General features: G+C 35.3%; 1 protein-coding gene across 2 annotated transcripts; it reads right to left on the bottom strand.

Moving 5' to 3' along the window:
- Positions 1-733: 733 nt before the first annotated feature.
- LOC6640524 (D-beta-hydroxybutyrate dehydrogenase, mitochondrial) lies at positions 734-23,359 on the bottom strand. Of its 2 annotated transcripts, none has more exons than XM_023182085.2 (8): positions 23,237-23,359; positions 23,065-23,117; positions 17,500-17,745; positions 1,989-2,195; positions 1,749-1,902; positions 1,419-1,675; positions 1,201-1,302; positions 734-1,132 (listed from the first exon to the last, which is right to left on the bottom strand). In XM_023182085.2, the coding sequence occupies exons 2-8, from the start codon at positions 23,086-23,088 to the stop codon at positions 956-958; spliced, it is 1,167 nt and encodes a 388-aa protein (XP_023037853.1). In that variant the 5' UTR covers positions 23,089-23,117; positions 23,237-23,359; the 3' UTR covers positions 734-955. The 2 variants fall into 2 exon arrangements, with proteins under 2 accessions (XP_023037853.1, XP_002063572.1); XM_002063536.4 differs by having other exon boundaries at positions 23,065-23,120.
- Between the last annotated feature and the right edge of the window lie 430 nt (positions 23,360-23,789).

A 23,789-nucleotide genomic window follows, 5' to 3' on the forward strand; every position in this document is an offset into this window, starting at 1 on the left:
GAAAATCGAATATACTGACATATGATATCTTATATATGTATGTAATAATGAGGTTTAATCAATTTCGCTCAGATTGAAAGTGATATCGATAACAGAGAAGGCAACTCTGTTAGCCACTTTCTTCTGAAAAGCTTTAGCTGAGTATATAAAAATACATCAATAGGTAAATGTTTATAAGTTACTCATTTGAAAAGCCTATTCAATAAACAATTCGTAGGCAAATACCTTTATTTTGTTAGACAAGTCAAAGTGATGATAAACAACTTCGGAATCTTCATAATTTTAACGATGGTTTCGATTTTTTTCATCCTTTTTGTCTAATTTTCCAAGCAGTTTGGAAAAGATTTTGTTTAAATTAAAATTCATATTACTTCTTTGTTCATAAATCTGCATTAGTCTATCATTTATTTTCAAAACATTAAACTAACTCATTGTTGGCAAATTTAAAAATATAAAATAAATATTGTTAGTTTCCGTTTGATATGGTTTTTTTTATTCATTTTTTAATTTCGTTTTTTATATTTTCTGTTTTACAATTCGTTCTAAGAAAAACAAAATATACATATAGTAAACATATATAACACATACATTATATACATATGTATATAATAATCAAAAAAAAAAAGTTATGCAGACGCTCCTTAAAAAAATAAACAACAAACAATTTTCTACAAATTTTAAATGCTCATTGAACTGACTTCCTGTTGCTGTTGTTGTTGTTGTTGTTGTTGATGATGATGATGAATTTCCTTTAAATGCGTTTCTAAAAACAAATAAACAAAAAGAGCAACAGAAGTTGGTTCTGTTTGGTGGGGTGGGGTAGGGGGGTGGTAATAGCCGGAAAAATAATAATAACAATGCCAAAAGGGCAACAATATAGAGACGTCTCCTTGATGCTTGGGTGGGTGGTGATTCGTAGTGGGTGGTGGCAGGTGGGCGGGGGGGATGTTCCGGTTTAATAGACAAATTTCTTCTGTTCACCATAGATCGACTCATAGAGCGATGGCGGTAAATGCTCAGCCAAAAAGATCTGCAATTTCTCGGTGGCCGTCACTGGAGTATAGCGAGCCATGGGGAAAGTTCTGGTCACAGCATCGATAAGGACACGGAGTGTGGGTTGAATGTCGGCAGCCTTGAAAAAAAAAGGATAATAAAGTGTAATGCCCCAATCACCATTAGCTGAGACCTGAGGGAACTCACCTGGCGCGAATATTTCTCCACAGAAGTCATGGCCGCTTCATAGTAGTCCTCACCGTAGGCCTTCTTCTGCTCCGAGGACAGTTGATTCCACATTTGTTTGGCCTGCAGAGAAGTGGGGTTGGGCGGGAAAGGGGGGAATATAATGAGCAACTATTCTTTACCACTTTTTATGTGTGAATGAAAATTATCGTAAAAAGCTTTAGATGGTAAGTGGTCACCTGTTCGCGCAGCTCAGTCTCATTTAGCCAGCCATTGCCAGGAGCGAACTCGCCGGCTGCCACAACAGAAACATCCACTCCACGGGTACGCATCTCCTGACGCAGACAGGCAGCAAAGCAATCCACAGCCGATTGGGTGGCACATTGAATGCCTCGCACTGGCGATGGCACACGATTCAGACCGGAGGTCAGGAAGACAACACGTCCATGGGCACGTCGCACCAGGGGCAAAAAGATTTGAGTTAAACGAGCAGCTCCTGCACAACCGAAAGAAAACATTTCAAATAAAAACAGGGAATTTCCCAACAAGGAAATTTCATTTTCACACACCAAGCAAATTGACATCCAAACTTTTGCGCAGCACAGCAAATGGAATCCATTCCAGTTCACCCAAAGCTATCCAATGGGCACAATGCACCACCGACCACAATCCTTCGGCGCCATGGGGCAAGTGTTGGCTGACATAGCGGGCAGTTTCCAAAAGCTGTCAGAAAAGCATATGGAAAATTGGGTTGGGAGCTCAGCTAAAAGCTTACTCTCTGCAAGCTCTCTCTCTCTTAATGTCCTTACCGATTTCTCCGATGTAATGTCCACATGCAACAGTTTCATGCGTCCCGAGGTCTCCTCTTTAAGGATCTTGGCCTCATCTGAATCTTCAATGGGCTCATTGAAGCCAGCATAGACTGTAAATCCGAGATCATCGAGTTTCTTGGCCAAATACCAGGCCAAAGGTGACTCACAGCCAGTAACCAGGACTCCCTTGCCAGAAGCGGAAACCTAAAAGAGTAAGTGAAATTTTATATGAAATATTTTAGATCTAGTTTGATTATAAATCGTATAGGATTTAAGATGGAGCTTAGAATGTATTTAAGTATAAGTCTGGTTTTAAAAGTCTATAAATTGCGAAAAAGATTCAATTTGTAGTCGAAATACAAAAGCTATAGAAAACTTTAGACGTAAGTCTTCTAAAATGAATTCATAACTTATAGAGATATCAAATCTTAAGGACCTTCTAATTTGGTATTTTGTTAATATGTGGGGTAATCATTTCATTAATATTCCTTGATAAAACGCTTAGATACAAATCAATTGTAGTCAATAATTGATTTCATGGCAATTTTTTTAATGACCTAGTTGAATTTTTTCTTTGACATCTCAAGGTTTATTCAACTTTCATTCAAACTTTAATCAATGGTCAATAACTGACCATACTAACAATTAACTGTCAAATGAACTGACACACGTGTGTGTGTATGAGTAATTAGCCACAAAGTGTGAATACGTGTGAGAGAGAGAGAGATAGAAAGCGACAGCCAAGTGAGATACACGACCTTTTGTCTTATCAAATAGACAATTATTTCTCATTTCTTTCATTTTGTGGATTATTCAGTCTTTAAGTTTGTTGATTTACAGAAAATGTTGGTAAATACGTTTACAAAAATTATGATAGATTCTATGTTAGCCATGAACTAAAGACAACTATGGTTTAGATAGGTAGAAACATTGTAAATTTTTTCACATTTTTTACAAGTTTATTGACATTTTCATAAAATTATAGTTTTTAACAAATTTTTAGTGATTTTAATGCTGTGAAGATAGTTTATATCAATTTCATAATTATAGGTTCCTATTTAATGGAGTCAATTTAGAAGTTTTAAATCAATTTAAACAAATCAAATTCAAAAGGTATCCCAACTAATTAGTGCAATTACCAATAAAAATTAGCCACTTAATTTAAACGATTTAGTCATTCAAAGCCATGGCAAGTGTTAAAACTATTCAGTTGGGGAAACTAGCTAAATTAATGAAAGAAATTCCAGCTTATTCTTGGAATTTTTGTGGGTGAATCCTATGAAAGCAAATGAAAGTAGAGATTGCCAATAAAATGAAAGTCCCGAAACAATTAATATATATTTTTCCATCTCCGGCATAGCTTGAGCTGCTGCTGCCGCTGCTGGAGACACAAAAACGTGTGCGTTGCGACACTTCCGCTTTAGACACGCGCTCTCATCTGGATGTCAGTGGCTCCTCTGACTCTGCCTCCTTTCTTATCCCTACTCCCCTCATCATCATCGTCATCATCATCATCAGGCTTTTGATATGCCTGTCCGGATGCCTATGACACAAAAGGCACAATGAACAGTTTGTCCCAGTCAGACAGCCAGGATAATGACGACGACGACGACGATGATGATGATGATGGCAGAGTAAGTGGGAATAAGATGGGTGAGAGGTTTGGCTGCTAGTGTCATAATTCATCATGCCATTAACCAATATCTATAGACTATATATGTATATAGGGGAGAAGGTAGTCATAGTAGTTTGTAGTATTAGTTATAGTTTGTCAGAGTATTGGTTGTGGAAAACTCAAGTAGTACGTCAATTGGCTGGATGAGTGGACCGAGAAAGTGGGCTGACGACGACAATGACGATGAAGGCAGGGCAGAGCGGTCCACTTTCATTGTTCGGGCTATTAAACTGTTATAAAGTGCTCGTAAAATTGTTGAAAAAAAAAACAACAGCAGCAGGCAGAGGGGAGAGGGAGAATGGCTTGGGAGGGTGGTGTATATATTTATTATTGGCTGCGGCTGTTGACACCCATTAGGACTTTTGGCCGACATTTTATTGTGGCCATAAGTGTGTGTGGCTTATCGAAATCTGTGTCGTATTGTTGTGGTGTTTGGCATTAATAAAAAATTCAAGTATTTTTTGGTCAGGCTCCCCCCAAACCCCTCCTGCTTCTACCTTGTTTTTTTGGTCTGCCATTTGGTGTAAGTTATTTTTGTCCCTTTTTGTGTGTATTTTAACTCTATGAAAGTTGGTGGAGTTTTTCCAAGGGTTTTTTAGAGAAAATCCCTTTAAAGTTTGTGCGACTAAATTACCCATTAGCCACCCCTCCCCTCCAGCCATAAAGACAACCAACGACAGACCAAGTCAACTAACCAAAAGCTTACTTAACGAAAATTGAGCAATTAAAATGGTAAGAAAACCCCCAAAGCATCGAATTGTTTAGCTTCAATTAAAGCCAAGTAAAAACAGACAAAAAAGAAAAAGAATAAAAATTCTACGGAAAGCTAAGAGCATTCAGTTTCACTAACAAGAAAGAAATTAAATTGAAAATTTGAACTATTGGCAAGCCAAACGAAAGCGGCAATCAAATTTCATTTCACTCAGACAAACAGAGAAAGTGGGAGGGCAATGAGATTTCATTTTTGGCAAACAAATCACTACAGTCCAGTCAAGTATCTCTCTCTATTCTTAGTTCTAAGTTATCAAATTTTAAATTTCAAATGAATTGGACTTCATCAATGTCTTTAACTATTAATGATTCGAAATAGAAATTATTCCAAAGTGAATCCAATTTGAAAGAAACTTTGCTGTAGCTTTTATTATTGAAGCAGACAATAAACAAAATTTAATGAATAAACAAGTGAACTTGACACATGAAATGTTTATTTAAAATTTATTTAAGCCTTCAACCACAGAAAATAAATTGTTCAACTACTTTTGCCAACTATTTTGGTCAGTTCTATATCTACATACTACGAGGATAAGTTGGGAACTTATTTGCCTCATCATAATGGTATTGTTTAAAATTAGTTTATTCTTTAAGTAAATATTTAAAACTAAACTATATAGGTACCATATGAGTTAAGTTCTTTTTTGAACTACAAAATGTTCGTCGCTGATGTAATATTATCAAAAGAAAATTACGAGTTCCAAAAGTATGGGGTATTTAATAGAGAACTGCATGGAGATAACAATATATTCAAACTCAATTCATTGCCATTCATTGAACAGAGTTAGATATTTTTTTAGAGATTTGACAAGTACTAACATTCACACTCATTCATTTCATTGTGTAGTTGTCACTCATTCATTTGAAATCAATTCAAATGGATTCATTTGACTTTGACTTTACTATCATTCATGCAGCTCTCTAGTATTTAAACATTTTGATAAAGATTTGATAAACATCTACAGAGTTTTGCATAGTTCAACATTAACATGAAATTGCGTTTGACTGGTGACAAGTGGGTTTCAGCTGGGCAAAGAATTCAAAGTGTTTCAATAAGAAAATATTGAGTATTGAGAAAAAGTGGAATTTTCATGTGCCACCACCCTTAGTACTAAAAAATTACTGAATTTAGTATTAATTTATTTATACCTTTGTTAATATACAAACAAAATATATATTTATATGCCTTTCTCTAATTTGAAGATCTTGAGAAAATAGATAAGATATTATTGTTATTATTAAAGTATAGGATATAGTTAACTATATTTTACAAGCACTGGCATCTAAGGACTTCGGCTTAGACGAAAACTACATCCATACACTAGCCTGGGACTTAAACCCGGATCCTCGTTGTTCAGTTGACTAAATGACTAGGCCACTTAGACAACTCATCTACCGAGGACTGCTAGATAAGATATAATCATATATAAATAGACTTTTCCTAGTCTAACTCTTATCTCATTGCTAATTGCGCTAGTTTGCTAGCTGATTTAACTATGTAACAGACTAAACAGACTCTTGTCTATTTCTTATGAGGAATAGCGATTCTTGTAGCCTTATACATAGTCCTTATAATCCATTTTTCCAAAGAATGATGGACATATGTAAACTTATTTAAAGACTCCATTTCATTTTAAACCATCATTCTCTCAAAAAGGAAGATTAATGTCATAAGAAAAGGAATAGAACTATTTAAATCGTCAGAAAGCTAGTAAAATGATCTCAAATTAATCTCAATAAAAGCCTCAGTTCATGAGAATTAATTTAACAATTTTCCTAATTTAATTTTCTGAGCCTGTATATTGGACAATATTGAACCGATTTTGAAGAGTTCTACATTTATTTTGGAACATAAAAAGTATCAAGTTCGACCTAGTTGTTCCTCAGAATAGTAAAATCACACTAAGTTACTAACTTCTCTTAGTAAAATCTCACTAAGTTACTAACTTCTCCTAGTAAAATCTCACTAAGTTAACTTCTCCTTTGTTTGTTGTCGAATCCCCAGAGAAGGTTTTCTCTTTTTTCCAATCTCTTTTCTTACATATGTACGTTCAGTCTTTAGTTATGTTGTGAATATTTAGATTGAGATTCATTCTACTAAGACCTATTCACCTAATCAACCTCTTTATCTCTAATGCAATACAATTTCCTTTCATAATTTGCCCAATTCAATTTGGGTTAATCATTAAGTCTTTGTAAACGTTGCGAGTACAAGCGATTATAAAGTTTAGTTAAAAAAAAAAAAGAAAACCAAAGTGTCATCAATTGTCCATTTCGCACGTCTGGGCCGGGGAGGCAGACTTTGGGTCTTGGGCTCAATGTGCTTTATGTGCCATTTTAACAGCTTTTCGTGTGCGAAAGTGAAAGAAAAAACGATAGCGAGAAGAAAACTGTAAATAGGAAAACTGAAACTCAACCCGTCGACGGGGTGAAGCATGCAAACCAGCAAAGAAAGAGTATAGTAAAGTAAGGATGAGAGAGAGACTCTAAGAGAGAGTGAAGGAGACAAATGAAAAGTTTTTTTTTTTCAACCAAGTGCAATTGGGCTACGTGCAAGGCATAAAGGCAATGCCAAACGATGCCGACACTCACCCACTCTAAGAAGCGGTTACCTTTTGACCCCAGCCCAACGCCATCTCCTCTCCACAATTCTTGTAGTTTAGTGTAGATGTCGTGTCGACTATGAACACGACAGCCTGCGGTTTTCTATTTTTTTGTGTTGTTTTTTTCCTTTCTCGCTTTTCTGCTCAAAATAGAAGCAAAAAAAAAAACAAAAAAACTGCAAGCACAAAAATAGCTACAAAACCTACTAAAAAAAAAAGCAAAAGGAGAAGAAAAAACGAAGGAGAAGCCATGTCAATCAACTTGTTTTAAAGAGTTCTTAATGCTGTTGTTGTTGTTGTTGCAGCTAATGGTTGCCAGTTGGTCTTAGGTTGGTTGTTGGTTTTCCTTTTTGGATTCTTTTTTGGGTAACTATCGGAACTGGCGGAAGCAAGCAAGCCAATGAGTAGTCATTTCAGGCATTTTAAATGCATCCTTTATTGCATTTTAATTGCAGCCAGAAAGTAAAAGAATGAAAGATTTATATACTCTAACTCCATAGGAAGTAGAAGCACCAGAAGCTGAAACGTTAGCAGGTGCCGGCTTCTATCTGAAGCCACCACTACCCAAAATGAAGCATTTTACGCGCACTTTTAGCCAACAACATTTTGATAAATGTGGCCAGGGCACGCGATTTGCATTTGGCTATGCGATCTATGGCCCACAAAAACCAAAAACAACACAAAACAACAAAAAATATACTTATTTTTAGTTCATTAATTTTTCGGCTTACGTACAAGAGGCGTATACGTAATATTTATATAATGGATTATGCTCAAGGGTATGAAGCAAAACAAAAAAAAAAAAGTAAACTAGAAACCAACAATTGAGTCGAGACAGGGGGGGGGGGGCAGGGGGAGAGGGTAGGTAATAGGAAAATGTAGATAAATTAATGTGCAAACTGCAACAAGTGACGCATGGAATGAAAGGGAGGGGAGATAATGGCAAGGCATTAGAAAGGAAGAGAATGAGCTCTTTTGCGTGGGCCGCTTGGCAAGTTATTTGCCTGATGGCAAATGTAAACAACAATAAGGTGGAGCTCTCTGAAAATGTGCACCTTTATTTTCTACAAATAATAATTTATGACAAAACAACAAAACATCGGAAGAAGGCAACAGTCTGTGTGTGTGTGTAAGTGTGTGGGATATTGGTTAAGATTAATAGGGGTCAATGGAGAAGAATTTTGTTAAATGAATTGAGTGGAGAAAGAAATGTTTTAAAAAACAGAAATATCCATAATTTCTCTGCAGTTATCTGTGCTGCCCCCCGAAAATAAATCTACATACATAAGCAAGGGAAGGCGTGAAGCAGAAGAAGACGAAGAAGAAGAGTCACAGCAGTTTTGTTGTTGTTGTTGTTGGGTAGTGAAAAATGGCAAACGAACCGCATACAAATTGTAAGCCAACCCACCACACACATTATAATCCCATGAACAAGGCGACAAAATGTGACCCGAAAAAAAAGGAAAGCCACAAGCAACAAAAAACCAAACAAAAAAAAAAGACAAAACAAGCCGAAAAAAACCAAAGGGAACACACACACACACATACAGAGAAACAAGCACACGCATGCACGCATATTAAATCAGTGGCTAAAAATAGACAGAGAGAAAAAAAAAAATTTTAATACAAGCCACAACGAAGAAACCAACAACGAAAAATATATATTTTTGAAAAGCAACTTGGTCTTTGCGGACAGCGCAAAGAAAAAGACAAATAAACCAACTAGAAAACCACAAAAAAAAAAGGAAAAAATAGAAAAGGGAAAGGGAAAACGGAAAACGAACGTCAAAAGTCATTGAACGTATTAAGCTGTAATAAATTAATTAACCGGAAAGTTAAAAACCATTTCTGTGTTTTACTTTGCCACACACACACACACACACACTAGAGAGGGAGTGGATTAAAGGGGAGGGACACACGCACGTTGCCCTGCCGTGTGGCAGGTCCTTTGGCAACTTCACGCCATCGGCAGACGGCGGCGTCAGCATTAAAGGCTTTTCACATTGCGTATACGACATGTTGGTTTTGAACGAAACGAAACGAAACCTAGGCCAATTTGCAGCTTATTTTTGTGTGAATGTGTGAGTATGTGTATGTGTGTGTGTGTGCCATGGGGCAGACAGCACGCAAAGCTTTGACTTTGTGGCTCTCCTCTTCTTTATCTATATTACTCGGTCTTTGTCTCTCTCGTGTGCTTATACAAAGGATTAGGATTTTGTTGTCTTTGCAGCTGCTGCTTCTTCTTACTGAATTCTTCTTAATTTTGTACATATGAAAAGTTATCCTTACAATTTTCATTATAATAATTACGATTTGTATATATGTGTGTGCTAGTGGCAAAATTAATTTTAAAAATAAACATTTTCCAGGACTTTTCCCAGGCATCATTAGCTAATGCAAAATTATCAAGCGGATTAATGTTTTTTCCCCTAAGCAAAGTAAAATATAAAGTTCAATTGATATAATAATAGCATGATTTTAATGCATTTCGTGCGAAAAATATAAGAAATTTAATCAAATATCTATACAATTTTTCACCTGGAGATATTCATATTCACGCTTTATCCTACCAAAATTATAAAATGATTAATGATAATAACAATCGAAAATAGTAAGAGATGATCATTTCACTTTTCAGCAATTGTAAGACGATATAAATTGAAGTAAATAAATTGAGTTTTAATATAAATATCTACTTCACAAATGTTATAAGTAAGGAAAAAAGAAAGAATAAGTAATTTTCATGATATGCCAAAGGATCTTCAATCTGTGGATCTCTTTGGTGTTTTAATAGTTTTCTTTTATATCAACATTTTGCTTTCTTTTTAACGAGTTGTTATCAAATGTACTGACTGGTAGTGCATTTCTTCAATGACTTCTTTTCGCACGTCAAACGGAGTCATTTTTATCGGGATTACAAAGTCCTTAAGCGTCGCTGCTGCAGCATCAGCTTATCATCAAGTACAGTCATCTCAGTCAGCTCATTCCTTATCTTAACTGATGGATAATGGGGCAAAGGAGTCTTTTTTTTCGTTTTTGGTTTTTTCGTTGGCTGTGTCTTTCTGTCGAAAACGAGCTCGTTTCCTGAACTTCCTGTTGGGAACTTGTGTTCACTTTGTCGCATTTACAGCTTCATAAAACTTAAACCATAGACAAATTTTACGCTGATTTGTGTGCGACAACGACAACAAGGACTACGAAAAACAGGGGCGAAAAAAGTAACCCGAAAAAAAAAACAAGGAATAGCAAGGAATGGTAGGAAGGAAAAACAAAAACCGCTCTGGAGACCATTGCCAGAGAACCGTCTGATGCTGTAGACTGTTTTTGTAGCCACTGCATTCGCAATTAGAGAACAAGAGAGAAAAAGAGAAAAAGAGTCTATAGAAAGGCAAAAGTCCATGGGGGCCATTCTCATATATGTAGTAGTAGTAGTAGTAGTCATAGCCATTTCCCCACACACGCCATAAAAAGTCATTATGTGCAAAGTTTTGTTTGCGTGCGTTTTTCTGTGAATTCCCCCCACTCCTCTCCCCACCCCTCTCTCTTACATACCATCTCTTTCTCTTAGTCTGACAGTGGCTTTTGCAGCATTTGCTATTTCGTTTTTATGGTGCGACTCGTGGCCTGTTGCTCCTTGCTACCACACACACACACACACACACATTGAAACATGCACATGCTCCACTCCCAGGCTGGCCTGACAATGGCATGAAGGACATCTATGGCTCATGTGGCCAACGTTTGCTAAGAATTGCACGCCATTAAATCGCCTTGACAACTTTCGCTGCTCCTGGCAGAAGGATGACTTTTGCTGCTGCGCATTTTAGTTAAATTAAAAACCAATTGCACATTGACGCAGCCAACGGAAAAGGTCAAAGTTGAATCCAGAGAAACAGAAAAGAAAACAGAACTGAAGCCAAATAGACAGCAATTTGACATTTTAACAAATCCAACAACAAACCAACCAAACAGCCAACCAACCAATCAAACCAACAGACAGCTCTGATGCTGAATTTGATGCCCAGAACAGAATGAGCGAGTTCTCTGTTTTAATGGCTCTGCCAATGTCAAGAACAGCAGAACAAAAAAATTGATGCGATCCCCCCGATGAAACCACCTGAATTCAATATCCCTTTTTGTTCAAAGGTCATATGATAAAGAGAGAGAGGAAGAGAGAGTTAAAGATGTAAGTACGTCAGCATTAAAATAGTAGTAGGAAAAGGAGTAAACAATTTTTAGTAGTAAAAGTTTCAAATGGCAATAGAAAGAGATGGATAGAAAATGATGAGCCATTTGCTCATTAGTGGAGCTTACACGATGCTATTAATTCAATTATTTACACACCGCCAGTGGCAACTGACAACAACAACAACAACAACAACAAAAACTCCTCTCCCTCTTCCTCTCCCTCTCTCATGCAGGCTTTTATCTTGGTTCAATTCCAGGAAATATTTACTCAACCAAAACGGTGGATGGGTGTGTGGATACAGCTTAATTATGCGTATTACGTTAAATGTAATTGGTGTTTGAGATTAGCAGTTAGCAGTTATGCAGGTGGTCACTCCTTCCGCCACCACCCCCCCACCCTTTGCGAAAACCCTTTTCAAATACCACAACCCCTCCCCATCACCTACTATTGAATTTAACCCCATTTGGCCCTTTTTGTGAGCTGCATATCAAGTGAAAATCGGGAAAAGTTGTACCCCTTTTTTTGAAACAGACGCTACTGCCTAGTGTAAGGCAGGAGAAGGAAGCAGGGGGAGTGGTGACTGTAGAGAGGGGGCAGGGATGTTCGCCCACATTCGCAGTTATGGCAAATTTGTTGGGCATTTCATTAGCTACGCATTTACAATTCATTGCACCCAATTTGTGTATGTGTCTCTCTGTCTCTCTCTATCTCTTTGCTCTATGTGTGTGCCTACTTTTAGGCGCATCAACAGTTGTTGAATATCTCTCTCTCTCTGTGTGTGTATATGAGTGTGTGTGTTAGCGTGTAATTTAATTTGACAGCCGTGACATAAAAATGAAATGCACAACGTGATGCGCAAGGCAAAACAGCCAACACAAGGACAAGGAGTGAGAGGAAGTGGGAAAGAGACAGCGTTAGCAAGAGAAACAAGGGGCAAATTGTGGCAAGGATACGAAAACAACGAACAACGAAATGACAAGCAAAAGTCAAATATATGTATATATGTAACCTGCACACACACACACACACACACACACACACACAGACATAGACACTACATAGATCTCAATATGCAAATACCAAATTGGGGACAAAAACATTTCTCCATACAACTTTTCTCTTTGGCAAACAAAACAATAGCAACAACAGCTACAAACCGGGTTAATAGTTGGCCAGCCAAACTAATCAAAAGGCAAGGACGTTTCCTTTGGGTTAACCCAACCCAACGATTTACATTCATTCACGGTGTCACGATGACGTTGACAAGAAAATTTTTCGTTTTTATTTTGTTGTAGGCGTTGACGAAGACGAAGTTAGGTGGGCGGATAGGTGGAAAGGTGGTGCGGTAGGGGGCGGGACGTACATTGACTTTGCCGCTGCCACACTCAAACCAAACCAAACCAAACTCAGCGGAACGGAACTGAACTGAAGTGAGTTGCTGGCTCTGTTGCTAGGTCTAAAAATAGATACAAGAATTCTGCGTTTAGCATAGAGCTAAGACAAATTTTCGCGAGTTAGACAGAGAAGGAGATACAAAGAGAAACAGAGACATCAGAGGGCTGGGTAGAAATATGATGAGACTTTATTTTAATGTTGTGCAAGTCAAACTTTAGCATACAATTTGATCTTGACAAGGACAAAGACTAAAACTGTGTTTAGACTATAGATGACACTGGAATATCTAAAATAGTTATCAATAGGTGTCACGTCGAAGGATATTTTAGCAAGTTTTAGCAAGTTATAAATGGCTTTAGTTAATTACTAAAAGCAAAACATCTCTTTAAAGACATATAAATGTATTAAAAGCTTTAACAGTTTTCATAGAAAATCTCATAATTTTTGTCGACATTTTTGAAGGTTCTGCTCTAGGTCCAAAATAAAAACCACCAAGTTTTTTAATTTAGTTTTTAGGCAAAACCAAAGGAAACGAATATAAAAGAGATGGATGGAGATGGAGAAATAATCCTAGTATGGGTCCCAGTCCACACAGGTATTCAGGGAAACGAAACAGCGGATTTGGCCACCAAACAAGCTCACCAATTCCCAAATATAATAGAGTTCAATATGAATTACAAAGATGGAATAAACTACATTAAGAGTACTTTGAAAGGATACAGTAGGGATGTATGGCTAAAAACATCAGACATCTAAAAAACATCAGACCTAATCCTGTCGACTCCCTTAACAACTCCAACGTCCTTTCCATTAAACAATTCTTCAAAGAAGCAAACCTATCCCATCTCATATAATCATCTGGTTCAAAGTTACCAAAATATCAACTTTCAACAATACAAGTTAGACTTTGTACATATACACATATACATCTAGTATCCTGTATAGCTAGATTTAAGAATTGTCCGTAATTTGTAATCACGGTTTCAATTCAGATAATAAATAAATAAATAAATAAATAAAGAGATGGAATGGCTAAGCCTCTACACTACATTCGATTTGATTAAGCCGAGTGATTGTAGTATTCAAAATTATCTTATACTTGATTAGATCCAAGCCACAACTCGGCATTACTCGAACTTCAAAATATTTGTTTGCCCAATTTCGCTGTTTGTATTCGTTCGAAAGTATGACTTGATTTGATGTCTTGATGTCTTGATTTAGATTCGTGATTAATCAGTAGCAGTTAACTGATATATGTTCACATATATGTACAGGTTTTTACATATTCCATACAATTCTTGATACCAATATCTCATGATAAATTTTAAAAAACGATTTAAAATAAAGTTTTAATTACCTAATGTTCTATATATTTATCTCTATGGGAATTAGTCTTCAATTCCCTTAAATTCTATTAAAATGAATCTTAAGATCAAGTTGTTGCTTGCTATTGGAGCTCAAATTTGCCTTAGTCACTGTATTAAGACTGTGTTTAAATTTACGTTTAAATAAATTTAAAAAAAATCTTTCTCTAAATGATTTGCCTTAGATACATTAAATAAATATTATATAAGTCTAAGAGAAACTTGTGATAATTATTTTCCATATGCTTTACTTGCATAGAACTACGAATCGGCGGATTAAGAAAAAGGATTTTGAAGTCCTCACCATTTCAATATTAAATTACTTTCACAAGGACTAAGAAACGCTTCAAATATAAGGTTTAACTAAGTAGTTACTTAAGCATTCTTTCAGAAACCTCTTGATTCCTGGAATGCAATAAGTTTTAAATAATTTATGGCAACTTTGTCTGGGATATAATTTCAGTGGTAATTTAATAAGTTATCCAGCCCCAAATTTAAAGCTGTCAGAATAACTTTGCTATTCATTTGTTTAGTTCTTAACGAAAAATTACATGGATAGGTCAAGGGTCATCTGACTATCTTAGGCTGCGCCTGGTTTCCTTCTGGGACATCAAAGGAGCTGGCTGGACCGCGTAAAAATGTAGAGCAAATGCGGTTTTCTATATATATTTATTGGATTTAAAGACAAGCCCGCCAATTGACATTATCCTTGAGTAAAGATCAAAATGTGTAAGAGGAGTAAGAACTGACATTGATGCCATGGTCACGAGGTGTTATTGTTGTTGGTGATGGGAAGACAAGGACACACAAAGAGGAAGTGCCCATGGCTGGACTCGACTGTGTTGTCGTTAATTATCATGCAGTTGTGCTTATTACCTTAATGTCGGGTTGCATATCACACTAACGTGAAGCAGTTGGCACTTGCCAGGTCCAGGTAGCAGCAGCAGCACCAGGATATGTCCTGGCTGCTTACTCTGCTCTGCCCTTATCAATGCAAATGAAGAAAAAGGGAGGGAGGAAGGCAAAAAGGAGAGTTCGCTACGTGCCGTAAAATTATGTTACTTCTTTCTCACTCTCTTCACCAACTCTACTGCCATCTCTTTCATTTTCGTATTCTCGTGCGAATAATTGCCAGGCAGCAAATGGCCACTGTCACTGTGGCATTGTCCTGGAGTCGGAACTGCCTCTCCATCTCTCCTCTCTCTTCTCCTCCTCCTTCTTCTGTCAGTTGAGCTAATTAAAGTGCACGCAAATTTGAGTTATCTGTCGATATATATATGTATATATATATAGAGGAGAGTCACTCTCGGCCCATTTGGCCAGGAAATGAAGAAACAGCTTAGCCATTATCTGCTCCCACCGATACATATACATATATATATATACGTATGGACAGAAATAAATGTAATGGTTAAATTTATGTGATGATAAATTAAATTCAACTAAGTGAAATGAACGGCAAATTGCTCAAGCGAAAGCAAGTCAAATGAACTAGAATCAAATAGATAGCACAGGACATACACATGGCGTATGCGTAATGTGTATGTAAAAGGTGTTTGCCGAACCAGGGCTGAAAGAAACCCGAAAAATTCTTCTAGCCCATGGAATACATTATAATTATCTAGTAAGAAATATGTAAAAATATATATGTTTAAGCTAATTAATTATTAGCCCTTGATTATTCAGCCTAAATTATAAACTTGTTTACTATATAAGTATTATTATTAAAATCTACAACTAATCCCATCTAGTCTTACCTAATTAAAGAGTGTTGAGTTTTCAAACTTGTAACACATATGTTTGTAGATATCCCAAACATAATTTCAATGAAAAATTTGCCATTTGTCTGTTTCTCTCTCTAAACTTTTCATGTTTCGCTGGCGTAAGGAAAACTATATGAAAACTAATTGGTTTAACTTCGCGTCTCCTACTGCAACATTCCATATTGCACTTTCAAAACTTCAGTCGGCTAACTTTTAACTTTGCTTAGTTATTGACTAAGTAGATCCCTGGCAAAAAGTTAACACTTTATGCTCCTTATGTCTCTCGCTCTCGCCGTCTAAATTCTAACTTATTTCTATACAAATTTATATTCATTAGGAAACCCCTAGAGCTACTCTTTACGTTACCTCTTTTGCTCTCTCTCTCTTGGCTCTATGACTCTGCTGCTTATTTATTCTTTTTTTTATGCTATCCTTTTTGTTGTGCTTTTTTTTTTGTCTCTGGTATTTTCATTTTCATTTCGCTTGGCAGTCAACTAGCTGAGTGAGTGAGTGAGTTAGTTGTCCTCGTCCTAGTACATGTCTTCGTCGTAATCTTCTACTGAAATATCAAACGAAAGCCAATGCTAAAGCCAAATCCTTTTGTTGGTTAAACTTGAAAAACGAAAGAATCCAATAGACTATCATGTACCCTTTAAAAATTTTATTTGGAAAATTTTGCTCATTATTTGATTAAGAATCAAATAAATTATTTTAGAATACGAAAATATACATTCAATGATTCAGTCAATATTTTAGTTCATTTTTCTTTTAATATATTTATTATTAGTCTAATAAATCGGTAATAATAAAGTAGATTTTTGTTTTCAAACTTCAATTTTTTCCCTTTCTTTTTAATTTTTTAAATTTATGTGTCTGTCTTTTTTTATTAATGTCGCTTTTTCGTTACATTCCAATGATAAAAAGTTTTTACTTTAAAAACAATTTTTATGAACTGTAGAAACAAAATTAGTATTATTGACTCTATGATTAAAAAAATATTGAATATAATAAGTAGAATAGGTATTTTTGACAATATTTTAACAATTACTAAAACTTGGCTATAAGCCAGCTTGAACACCTTTTTGAGCCAATTTAGTATATAAACCAAGTCAAAGGAAAAGTTTAATTTAAAAATTAACCGAATTAACGCTATTAATTTTGTATATTTCTAAGTGATTTATCTAATATAAGGAAATATAGCTTGGGTCAGTCTAATAAACCTTATTCTAACTCGCTGCACTTAGAGGTATTAAAATGTTAAGAATATGCAAGTAAAAGAAGAAAAAAAGAGAGAGAGAGAGAAAGAAAAGGCCGGAAAAATATAACTCAGACATTTGTCGTCACTTCTTTGGCACAATCTCGTAGACTATTTTTAGTTTCTATCTAGTGATTTGTTTGCCCTACCAGGGGGGCAATTCCCCCCGCCAAAACCACTTTCCTCCATGCCACCATCTCTCTCTCTGCCTGAGTTCGTATGTCTGCCTAACCATTGTTGTGTTTGCGGTTTGGCACTTGAAACATATATATGTTTGTAGGTAGATGTCTATGTATGCATATAACATGTATACTTAGCCTTTTCCCAGACATGCCCTAAAGTTGTGAAACCTTTCACCAGAATGCCAACCGATCCTCATTGTGGTTTTGCTGGTGTTGAAAGGGATTACATGGTCTGAAATGGACTTTTGTGGTCATCCCAAATAAAGAAAAAAAAGAAGATATAACAAACAAAGAATAAAGGAAAAACTCACCTTAACGAAATGATAGAAGAGCACAGCTCCCACAGTGGACAGGGCAAACCAAACGAAGAGGGCAAAGGCCGAGATATTCGATATATTCAGAGCATGCAGCAGATGCGAACTGACTATAGCCGCCGCCTGGCAGAATAGAAACGGCATGAAGAGGCGCTCAAAGATGTCCCAGGGAATTTCCGCTGATTTCTGTGGCAAGGCCGATATCGAGCCGCGGCGCAAAGAGGCTCGGCGTGAGGCACGGCGCTGCAATGGGAAATGAAAAATTGAGAAATAAATATCAAATTTGTGGTTTTTCTTTTTATTCCTATAAATAGACCGCACCACAATTATTATTAGCCTACAATTAAGCCATTTTCGCATGTGGTTTTAATTTTTTTTTGTTAAACAAATTGTTCTGGTTGATTTATTGTTCATTCATTCGTTTGTTCGCTTGTTTGTTTGTTTGTTTTGGCTCGGTTCATAAACAAAACGTGAATTCCAATTGAAAAATCCATTTTTGCCTTTAAATCAATAAATTGTTAATTTCTTGAGTTGAAAGTCAACGGTCAATGTGATACTCTTCACTTTATTGGAAGACCTTGGCATTATAAAATGAGTATTTTTATTTCAATTCAATCCAATTTATTTCATAAGAATGATATACAAAGCTTTTTTTCTGAGATTTACCTACATACTTACTTTAGGAGTTCAGGCAGTTGAGCCTTTTCTACTTTGAAACAATTTTATACATTTGTATTTAGATATAACTATTTGTGTTTGATTTCCATCAATAATTTCAAGGCTTAGTTTCCTGAATATAAGAAGTCGCTGCTTCATATATTCTTATGTAGAGTCTTTTGCATAAAAATTAATCAACTTCTGCCAAATTTATCGTATTTACTTTTAATTTGAGAACTATTCCAGAATTTCTATTGGTATAAGTTGCCTTTAACTGACCATTGAGTAAAATATTAGGAAAATTAATTTTGATTCACAATATTTTGCCTTTTGTACTTTTGCTTTCCACATTGGATTTAATGCTAACCGCCTTTTATTTCTAAGAATTTTCAACTTTACTTTAGCTAAGTCCTTCTGTGCATAATATGTTGTCAAAAAGTATAAGATAAAATATTTATTTCTATGTCTTTAATCTTTAATATAAAAAGCTATATTCATGCCAAAGGACGGCTCATGAGGAATGAACTTTTGATGACTATACAATCTGATATGGCTATATAAACTTATATACTATTGATGATCAAAAATATATATGCCCCATTTGTTGCTTTCTTCTCTGCAAACGTGTGAGCAAACTGAATATACCTCTTTTGCAAGGGTATATCAAAGGTTTGATTAAACCAGCAAAAGTTCAAAATTCTAAATATGTATACATCTATCTGCTACTTATTCGAATACAATAATTGAAATTGCCAGGAGGCATTTACGTGGCTTAAAGAAAATAAATAAACTATGTGTTATAATTTTCCCCATACAGGGTATATACACAATTAGTTTAAAGGTATATTAAGCTAGTCATTAAAAAGCAAGTACTAAGTAATTAAAGTCACTATGTTTAGGACCTAACTAGAAATAAACCCTAAGGAACTCAATTAATACTAATATGATTGTAATCGTTATATTAATATCTGTCTAGATCATTTGACATATCTTGAAAGCTAAAACTAGTTGGGAATCACAGCGAAAAAAGATTGACAAACGAAATTAATAATGAGAAAAATGTAAAATAAACAGAAGTTTTGACTGAGTTGTTTCCCAAAGAGGAGCTAAAGTTGATTTAATGTCTAAAAATTGATTAATTTTAATTCTTTGTATTTAGTTCTTAAGAAAAAGGGTTGCTAGTTTTTTTGACTAAGGTTTTAACTATTAAGTAAATGAATTTCACTACCAAGCTATATATATAGGGTATCAATATGACGACTCTTTAAAGTTGGTGAACAACTTTAATTTTCACTGTCATAATTCATTCGATGCGAGAAAATTTTTCAATTAATTTGCAATTGGTTGAAATTAAAATTGGCATATTTACCCAGCAACAAATCATTGAATCAACAATAAGCCACATATATGTACATATAGACGATTCCAACCGATTGGCAATTGAACCTGTGAAACCACAAGTTTTGGCCACATACACAAGTCAGACCAACACACACACACACACACACACTCTCACATTTCACCGTACTGATCTGACATTGACATATAGCAATTACACATGACATGCACCCAAATACTAGATTTGCCCTTTCCCCAATGCCCCAAACTAGAATCACATATTCTACACATCTCAATTCTTTACAACTCACATTCCTCCGTCCTCTCAGTGTGTGTTTCCCCATCCCACCTCTTCCTCTTAGTATCATAACCCCAAAGAAATTCATCGTAAATCAACGACAGTGCGAAATAATCAAATGGTGGCATCTGCATAAATACAGAAACCAATTGATTTATTTGCCCTGAAAATAAACCATTTCCATTGCAAGGCTTTTGGCTTTTCTTTGTATACCTTAACTTCATATGCTAAAAGAGGGTATATATCATATGAAATGAGATAGGTGAAAGTTAGAAAATGAAGAATCTTAGCCTTTGTCTTGTCAGTTTGTAGGATAAAATGGTCCTTTGATCAAAAAAAAAGAAACTATATATTGTTAAAAATGACTGAAAAGTCCTTATAGTTTAGTCGAATTCTTTAAAATGAAATCGGAACTGATCTTAGTCCCTGAACTAGCCCTTAATATAGTCTCTGAACTAGTCAGAAGATCTGCAATTTTATAAATTATAATATTAAGTCTTCAAATTTCAAAACATGTGATTCCCTTTGATTGGATCATTTGATAGATAATCTCGTAATGGGTCAAAACTTATATTCCTAAAAAAAGAAATATTGACTAAGGCAAATTTTTGAGCGCTTTTTTTAAACAATATTTAATAATTAACATATTAAAATTAGTTTACCCAAAAGTTGTAGTCAAAATTCCAGTTTTTAGATGAGAAACGTGAAAAGTAAACCAACTGATAGCAAATTTAGGCGAAGAGTATGCAAAAGTCGTAGCGCTGTGACTTCTTTTCCCTTTTCCTTTTTCTATTTTCCTAACAATTTTTTTCTTCTTTTTGGCTGGTTGAATTGTAAAACTGGGCAATCTATTTTTGTAGCAAGCCAAAGAAGCAAAAAAAAAAAAAACACGAAAGACGAAAAGACACATAAAAATTGAAAGGAAATCAACGATTTGTTGTTGCTTGCCGCCGCTTGCCACTTGCCACTTGACTTTGCCCCAAAAAATAAAAAAAAAACAGAAAGAAATGCTTTGGCTTTTCTTTAGCTTTCGTCATCATTATTTAACCTTGTCCCTAATATTCAGTTGACTCTGTCAATGCATACAACAAGGCAAATCGAGAAATAGATAACAATATATTTTTTTTCCTCCATAAGCCAAAAGCATAAATCAGTTTGCTTCGTCGCCGTTTATTAATAATAAATATATATAAAAAGCCAAAATACAAAAAAAAAAACCAAAATAAAAAAAAAACTCAAAATCAGAGCTATGGAAATATTATTATTTTTAGATCTCATCCGTTTGCCTAGGCATCATCATCGTCATATCAAATTGAAATGCCATGGAAATTTCTAGGCAATTAAAAAGAAAACATAACGCAATGAACAAAAATTTCAGAAAACTATAATTTTTTTTTTTTTGAAAGATCAGATCGGTCACGTATATAGAGACAAAGTTGCACTTTTAATGGTTGGCCTGCCACTTAAAATTTTATCACAAATAATAAAGAAAAACTCGTAATTAAACAAAATGCATCAGGTAACCATTAAGAATTATTCATAATTTAGTCATATCTTTAAATTGATGGTCCATGAAAATTGTTCGACAAGAAGAATAATGTCTTTTGTGCAATGTTTATTGTAATTATTTATTATATTTATTAACTGAATACCAAATGATGTACCATACAGTGAAAATAACATGGTGACTAAGTGTAAGTTAATGACTCTTAACGTCAGCAAAGAATGGGAATACATCATAAAGTGTCTAATATCCTGCTTAAAACTCTCATTTAAGATAGACCTTTTACTTATATAATTTATCATAGAGGATTTAGGTTGGACCTTACTTGACCTAGGTATAGATAAAACCTGTAAGACATTTGGTTTGAATTATGGGTTTTGGTTTTCATTATTTTTTATTTACTACTCTTTGGACCTCATAAAAATCCTAAGGATAGAGTTACATGGAGAAGGATCAACAGTAAATTCATTGATAGTTAAACTCTTCCATCTCAAACGTTGTCTTCATTCGACTCCTTGCCTGGATAAGAGCGTGTCCTTCAATCTGCATTAATTTGAAAGGGCATCCTTTATGTTACTGTCACTCAGAACTTTCTGAAAGTTCTATTTGTCTAAATAATCTATGTTTTGAATATGCAAAGTAAGTCGGAATCCCATTACTAACTATTCCTTGGTTGATTATTGATTCATAAATTGATTGATCCATAAATTGCTTCAAAATTTGCACTATTCTGGGATTATGATTTCTTGTTTCCAAAACCTAAAAGATATGATTAAGCTAGAAAAGATCGAACTCAATAACAAACTACTTAATTCAACATTGAAGTAGAAGTAAAAGAAGAAAAATCTAAAAATTTGAAGAATCGAAAAATTTGAACAAAGTTTCTCAACGATTAAAAAATAATTAAAAATTTTGTTTTCCAATTAAATTTCTCTAACTCTCAAGAATAAACTGCGGATTAGAGAACTTCCTTCATTTCAAGGAAATTTATTCAAATTCTTTGAATTCTTATTTGAATTCTTATTTAAATTCTTTTTTGGATTCTTAACTCTTTAAACTCTTAAAAGAGACTCCTATTCCAGTTCATTTGAATTTTTATAAAAATTTTATTTACATTTTGTCTAGATAGACAAAATGTTTTTAAAAAACTATTTGTATAGTCTCAAAAAAAAAAAACTAAAAACTATGTTTGCTTGTGTCAATCATGAGTGAATCATTCTGTAAAATAGTTGATGACGTTGTTTTACTTTTCGTTTAAGTTGTCTGTTTAAAGTGCCTTTTAAATGGATTTTGTTGCACTGACACTTGGAGATGCAACTTAGACACATGTACTTGATGCAAATGGGAGGTGTGCAGTGGGCGGGGGGTTGGGTGGTTGGATAGTTAGTTGGTTCTTCTTGGTTCTTACGTTGACCCAGTTGGATGAGAGCCATTAAGTGAATTTTTATAATTAATTTGGCGGCGCATTTTGAACACTCTCAGCATGACTATTTCCTGTTTTTCTTGCTGGTTAAAAACGCCCATTTCTGCTACTAAGCCAAAATGGGCGTGGTTGTGGCAAAAGTCACACTCACACACATTTGTTTTGGCCCTAAACGCTAAACGTCAAGTGGTAATTGTGTGTGTATTGGCATTTCTGGGTTAAGCTAAGTGGGCTAAATGGGGGGAGAGGGAGGTGAAGGAGTCATAAATTTGGCTTTGCCACCACCTGGAGAAACTCGAAAGGGGAAACTGAGTACGGAGGGGGGCGGATCTAAGAACTTACCATGGTATTATCGAAGACCTGCATGATGGCTGCTTCTGTTGCTGTTGCTGCTGCTGCTAGGAGAGGAGGAGGAGGATGATTATGGTAAGGATTATATGGTTTAACTCTTAAAGATCATTTGACCTTTTTAACCTTTCAACTTGGTGTTTTGTTTTTTTTTTGTCTCACTCACTTTCACAGCTTATTTATTCTATGATTGATTTTGTATCTGCAAATAATTTTCGATTTTTTTTCTTAATAATTTTCTCTTGCTCTGTGTCGAGATGATCGCGAATTGGCTCTTGGCCTGACCGCACTGAGACACGACGTTTAACTGAGACGTGCAGCTGCCGAAAATTATTTTGCCCCAACTCTCTGCCACCTCGCTCTGCCTCGGTCTCTGCTGCAGTCGCAGTCGCTGCCACTGGCAGTGCCGTCTCTGCCGCCGTCGCAGTCGGCATCTGTTGTATTTCAAAATGCTGGCAACGCATGCAAAGATTTTTGTCGTTTTGATTTTTCTTTTTAAATATATCCATGAAATATAGGCGAAGATATATATCTGTTCATATATGTATATATAGACTTGGATATTTCAATATTTCGTTGATGCTTTGCTACAGATACAGATACCGTCTATAGTTACTTATGTATGGGTGTGTGTGTGTGTGTGTGCACTATTGAGGTTAAAGAATGAAAAGCTACAACAACAGACAGAAAATTATCCAAAAACTGTCGCCAGGCATAAA

This window comes from Drosophila willistoni, assembly GCF_018902025.1.
Source record: "Drosophila willistoni isolate 14030-0811.24 chromosome 2L unlocalized genomic scaffold, UCI_dwil_1.1 Seg196, whole genome shotgun sequence".
Lineage (NCBI taxonomy): Eukaryota > Metazoa > Arthropoda > Insecta > Diptera > Drosophilidae > Drosophila > Drosophila willistoni.

Excerpts from the sequence above, each read along its gene's own strand:
- LOC6640524 (XM_023182085.2), bottom strand. The coding sequence starts at position 23,088 with ATGCAGGTCTTCGATAATACCATG. Across the intron at positions 17,746-23,064 it reads AGGTCTTCGATAATACCATG|CGCCGTGCCTCACGCCGAGC; the intron begins GTAAGTTCTTAG and ends TTCCCATTGCAG. Across the intron at positions 1,303-1,418 it reads AGACTGAGCTGCGCGAACAG|GCCAAACAAATGTGGAATCA; the intron begins GTGACCACTTAC and ends ACTTCTCTGCAG.